At 61.7% G+C, this 6053-nt stretch overlaps 1 protein-coding gene across 1 annotated transcript; it reads left to right on the forward strand.

Annotated features, from left to right (window-relative positions):
* The first annotated feature begins 1685 nt into the window (after positions 1-1685).
* On the forward strand, positions 1686-5529 carry NKX2-6 (NK2 homeobox 6). Its single transcript, XM_054716800.1, has 3 exons — positions 1686-1942; positions 2245-2249; positions 4877-5529. Exons 1-3 carry the CDS (start codon positions 1686-1688, stop codon positions 5527-5529), a joined length of 915 nt encoding a protein of 304 aa, XP_054572775.1.
* The last annotated feature ends 524 nt before the right edge of the window (positions 5530-6053 follow it).

Genomic DNA, 6053 nt, shown 5'->3' on the forward strand with positions numbered 1-6053 from the left:
ACTGTTTGGGCAAAACCAGAGTCAGGGCCTCCCTGACCTTGCTGAGCTGGACAGCCTCAGGAGTCCCTTAACCTCTCTGATGGTGATTCCTCGATGGAAAAAGAAAAAAAAGAAGCTGGAACTTGGGAAATAGCTTTGATGTAAAGATTAAATGACACGACGTACAAGAAATCATTACTTGGCTAAACCATCCAATTTGCCGAGATTTTATGTAAAATTTTTTGCACCCACCAGCCTGGGCAGATGAGCCCAGTTTATCTGCATTTCAGTCAATCGTAACACCCATTCTTGCATTTGCCTCAAAAGGTTTATTTAAAAAAAACCAGTTGATCTAAAATTCCCAAAAGAACCCTAGTGAGATCTCATTTTGATTTTAAAATATTTTTAAGCGACTTAGATTGTGCTAAGACTGCTGCCTCCGGGTCCCATTGTCTTCACTGCACCATGGAGCGTCAGAAATTACATCAGGACACTCCTTGATGGTTTCATACAGTTATCACAACCATCCTCTGATGGGCATACTGTTATCTCCAGTTTTAATTAGTCAAAGCTTAGAGAGACATACTTTGCCCAAAGCCCACAATTCATACATCCAGAGCAAGGCTAGACTAGTTGGCTCCACCTTGGCTGTGATAACCACTGCACCACACGGCCTCCTTTTCCGGGCACTGCTGTGTCCCGGGAGCATTTCTGAAGAGCTAACGCTCATCCAAACTCCCCAACCCTGGAGGGCGCCGCGTTCACATTCACCCGCGCACCAAGGCAATCAATTTTAGGGAGAATAAGGGGGGGGTGGGGGACGTGGAGGGCTAGGTGAGTCCCACCTTCGAGCGGGCCCGGAGCTATTACCTCTCCTCCTCCCCACCCACTGGCCGAGCCTGCTCAGAGCCTGGAGATCCCCCCCAAAAAGCTCCCTTGCCCTTTCTTCGCTCTGGGGTTGACATGTTCCACCTGTGAAGTGGCGGATCCGGCTCTAAGCGAGGCATTTCCACCTCGGTCTAGGCCACGGTGGTCAAGACTCGCTCCCCCCGCCTCCCCCCTGTCCAACCTCTGCTCCCCGGAAGGACCCCCCGCCGCCGGCACCGCCTGGCGCCCACGGAGACTCCCGAGGGTACCTCCATCCGCGGTGCCCAGCGGTCCCCACCCGAGTTCCTCTGCCACGCGAGTGGAGAGTTAAGCTATTGCCAGGCCGGAAGGACCAGCTCGGGTTGCAAAGCAAGGGCTCCATCCCCCATCCCTGCGCGTCCTCTAGGAAAATCCCCGCGGACCCCGGGTTGACCTCCGAAGTTCGCGCCGGTACCGTATTTACCGAGATTCGGGCGTCGCGCAGCACCATCTCTTCCGCTCTCCTGGCTTCTGAGAAGCATCAATAGGAACCGAGCCTCCCCAGAAAGCGGCCGGGCCTGCAGAGGCATTAGCAGGGCGCGGGAGGACAGCGCGCGGGGAGGACGGTGCTGCTGGGTTAGCACGTGGTTTCCACAGGAACCAATGGGGGTGGGCAGGCTCGTCACTCAGCCCTGGTCACCGGCCATAGGGATGGCCCTGACGGAGGCGCAGTCCGGGACGCCAGGCGTCCGCCCCAGACCCGGGGTCTGCGGCGCCAGCAGCCACCAGGCGGGAAGCTCGGGGCGCTGCATTCCGCGGGGGGCCGGGGACGCGCAGGCCCCTCTCCTTCCGCCTCCGGGATGCTGCAGAACCCCGTCACCTCCACGCCCTTCTCGGTGGACGACATCCTGAGGCTAGAGCGAGAGCAGATTGGCCTCGCGGCCTTGCAACTCCGGGGGGCACGGGGGAGCCCGGAAAGCTCTCAGTATCTGCGACTGGTCCCAGACCCGCGAGGGTCGGAGGTTCCCAACACCGGAGAGAGGTGGCAGGACGGGTCGGAGCCTCCTGGGGATCCCAGTGAGCGGGTCACGGAAATGGACGTGGAACGGGTGGGTGAGTACACCCTCGGGGCTTGACACCTACGGGGAGATCAGGAGGGTAGGGATGGGCCATTATCAGCTGGCGCGTGCGAGGACACGCATCTCCCGGTCTCCCCAGGGCCGAGGGCCTTCCTTCTTCCCCTTCACCTAAGAGTCCAAAAGGCAGGCCCTGAGCCACGCTGCCGCCCCGTCCCTGATCCCCAGTGTGCTCCACCTCCCCGAAGGGAAATAAGGTCCTGAATCCTAGGGGTTTGCTGTTTCCACAGCGAGTCCTCATATTCGTATTCCCGCAAACACCCCACCCCACTCGCAGCCACAGTCCCCGTGACGCCAGCTTCTCTCTCTTCCACGGAAATCGCTCCACAGTCTCGGCTGTGCTGCGTCCCCTCTCGCTTTCCCTGCCGCCCGAGCCTCTCCACCCGAACCCATCTGCCCAGGAGTAGCCAGCAGAGCCGCGGGGCGCGTGGGGAGAGGAAACTGACAGCTGTGGGGTCCGTCCCAGGCCGGCCCTCTCTAGGGGCTTGCTGAGAGGCCGGATTAGCCCAGCCAACCCTTTGCCCGGTTCCTCCACTCCAAAGTGAGAGAGGTGGCGGCCAAACCAGGTCTGAGTCCCGGGGCGTGAAGGGTCTGCAGGGTTTGGTGGGAGCCCTGCGGGTCTGCGGGGTCTGGGAGCGCGGTAAGGGGAAGGGCAGCTTGAGTTTGAGCTGCTTCAAGGAGCCGCTCTGCCGAGTCTCCGCGCAGTTTCAGCTCCCGCTCTCCGAAGGCGCAACTGGTGCGCGGACAGGAGGCCCAGACCCAGTGTCCAGCGGCAGGAAGGGCAGCGGCGGGCGGGAAGCTGTGTTGCGCTGACTCCTGTCACGCGGGAGTCTTGTGCCGGAGGCGCCACATTCCGAGGGATGAAACCGCCACCTTCCCTCCCGTCCAACCTCTGCGCCTGGATCCGGAACCTCCATGCAGGTCTGGGGGCCCTGAGAGGCGCCTCGCAGGTCGGTCTCCTCTGCCCGGCTGTGCCACGGCCCCTCCGTTCCAGGCGCAAACGGGCCACCTAAATACAGAGACCAGCTCGGAGTTAGTCATCCACTTGCAGGCTGGTTTTTCACCGGCTCCAGAGCCTGGAGAACATTACACTTCGCTCTGTTCGCGAAGAAGCCGGGGGTTTTCTGCAGCGGACTCTAAACACGAATTCCGTCCGCGCTGCTGGGCCCGCTGGCCGTGCGCCCCGGCTCCAGGGAGAAAGGGCCACACTCCTCCGACCTCCGAGCTCCCCTCACAGCCCCAGGCACCCGCAGCGCGCTCCTAACTCCCCGCAGGACAGGGACCTTCCTGGTGGCCTGGGCGCGCCCCATCCATCCCCAGCTGACCCACCTCGCGTCCAGGGACGCAGGGCACAGGGCGAGAGAGGTTCCGGACCGGGACCCGAAGGACAAGGGGCGCTGGCACACCCGGGGTGCCGTGCAACCCCTCGGCCTGCGTGGTCAGTAACTTTCCAATGGGGTCCTGTTTGTTTCAGTCGCTGAAGGTCAGTTGTTACTTTTTGATTTGGTAACAAAACAAACCAATTGTGTTTTGTTTTCTCTTTGCGTGGAGAGATGTCCTCGGTTTCTCTGAGCACGGGCTTCTCTGCAGGGAGTTTTTATTTCTGCAAATTTTGAGTCCCCAGCAGCCCGCCCGCAGGAGACGGGCCAGCTCGGTTGGTTGGGGATTTGGAGTCCAGTTCCAACCGGCACCGGGTCTGAGGAGGCAGGCCTGTTCCCTGCTCCCGGAGCTTGCCTCTCCTCTATGTTCCTGGTTTACCCCCGGCCTGAGTTTCCACAAAAACTCTGGGTTTCCTCTCTACCCACCTACCCTTCCGTAAAATCAGCGCTTAAGCCCAGACAGCGGAGAGATGGGCAGAAGGGCAGGGAGGCTGCGTCCAGGTGGCTGGAGGCTACGCTGGGACTTAGCCCTGTTTTAACCCGCTCCGTTGGCGCCCACTCCGTATGCCCAGGTCAGGGCGCTGCCCAGGAGGGAGAAGAAGCGGGGCAAAGCCACCCACTTGCCGCAGACCCTACAGGAGGAAGAGGCCGCTTTAAAAAAAAAAAAGTCAGATGTGGATCTCAACTTTACACATACCTCCAAGAGTCTCAGCCAAGAGTCGAGTCAGAAAATACGTTGTTTTATTTTATTTTGTTGATTTGGATTACAGAACCTTGCCTCCAAGAAACAAGAGGATGGTCCCCAGTGCTGGTGGAGCACTTGACCAAAATGACAGGGTGTGTGCCAGGGCGGGGTGACGGTGGTGGGCCCTGGAGGCTCCCAGTTCGGAGCGGGGTGGGTAACCAGACGAGAGGAGCCTCCGGCAGGCAGGCACGTCACCGAGTCTCTCTCTCGCCCCCCCCCTCACCCCCTCTCTCTTGACCCTCCCCATCCCCTTCCTCTCCCTTTCCACCAAGGCTTGTCCAAAGTCAGCCCGCCTCCGATAAGTCCCTTCCTTATTCCCTCTCGATTCTTGCAGCAAAATCTTCCTCAAGCTCAACCACACTTTAGAATAGAAATCGCAGCAAGCCGCCTCTACCCCACCACCACCACCACCACCACAAATAAATAAATAAATAAATAAATAAATAAATAAATAAAAAATAAAAATAAGTAAACAAATAAAATAATAAGACTTTCTAAAAGGAAAATGAAGCTGTCTTAGACAGTCCACGTTTTGGGAAACGGCTGTACACCTGGGACCACAGATTGGCCCAGTTTGCATACGTCCCATCAGGTACAAAAGCGACTGTGGGGGTGAGGGGAGGGGTGAACCTTCAGACGGCCTCTGGCGGGAGTGAGGTGTCAGCAGAGAGCAGAGAAGGGACTAGAACTACAGGCCGCCCAGGGAGAGGGGCGTCCCTTGAAAGCCGTGCAAGCATTGCTGGCCTGAGCCTCGGGCTGGGCGCTGACGGTGTTCCTTCCTGTGCTTTTAGAGACCGGCCTCCGCGCAGCCTCGCCCCTCCGCGGCGGGACCCGGGGACCAGAGCGCGGCGCCGGCAGCGGCAGCGGCAGCGGCAGCGGCAGCGGCAGCGACGGGGCGCGCGGAGCGGGCGCCGAGCAGCCGAGGGCGCGGCAGCGGCGGCGGCCGCGCGTGCTGTTCTCGCAGGCCCAGGTGCTGGCGCTGGAGCGGCGCTTCAAGCAGCAGCGGTACCTGTCGGCGCCGGAGCGCGAGCACCTGGCCAGCGCGCTGCAGCTCACGTCCACGCAGGTCAAGATCTGGTTCCAGAACCGGCGCTACAAGTGCAAGAGACAGCGCCAGGACAAGTCCCTGGAGCTGGCGGGCCACCCCCTGGCGCCGCGCCGGGTAGCGGTGCCCGTGCTGGTGCGGGACGGCAAGCCCTGCCTGGGCCCCGGCGCGCCCGCCTTCCCGGGTCCCTACGGCGCCGCCGCCGCCGCGCCCTATTCCTGCTACAGCGGCTACGCGGGCGCTCCCTACGTGGCGGGCTACGGCGGGGGCTACGCGGGCGCGCCCCCGGGCCCGGCACCGCCCGCGCCCCTGGCCAGCGTGGGCCTCGGCGGGGGTGGCCAGAGCAGCGGCGCGCAGGGCCCTCTGCCCGCCACGCTGCAGGGGGTCCCGGCCTGGTGAGGCGCCCTGGCTCGGGCACACCCACCGAGGCCGGGCGCTCCGTCCAGCTGTCCGCCGCCGAAGGGTCTCAGCGGAGAAGATGGGCCGCCGCACCGGAGGGAAGAGGCAAGCCGAATGGCGCTCCCCCCTACAGCGACCTCGGGGACTGTGACTCGCCCCTGGGAGCCTGGGGCTGAAGGCCCTGGGAGCGTTCTTCCCGCTCAGAGACAGACGGAACGCGGGCCTGCGCCGGCCGCCGGCGAGCAGCGCTGGCCGGAGGAGGAAAGCAAGGGTGGGAGGCAGTTTTGGGCGGCAGGGCCGAGCCAAGGAAGGTGTGGTGGGGTCTCAAACCTAGGGGGCTGGAAGGTTGTTTGTGTGCTGCAGCCTGGGCGTTCGGAGGGCCTGGGTCCTCCAGTGAAGGGAGACAGGTGGGGGAAGAATGAGAAAGAGTGGAGTGAGGGAAGGGGAGTGGGGAGCCAGTCAGGAAAAGGAGGATCCAGGGGATCAGGAAGAGAGAGGCTCGTGTAGGATTTAAGCCTCCCCAC

This window comes from Eptesicus fuscus, chromosome 6 (genome assembly GCF_027574615.1).
Source record: "Eptesicus fuscus isolate TK198812 chromosome 6, DD_ASM_mEF_20220401, whole genome shotgun sequence".
Lineage (NCBI taxonomy): Eukaryota > Metazoa > Chordata > Mammalia > Chiroptera > Vespertilionidae > Eptesicus > Eptesicus fuscus.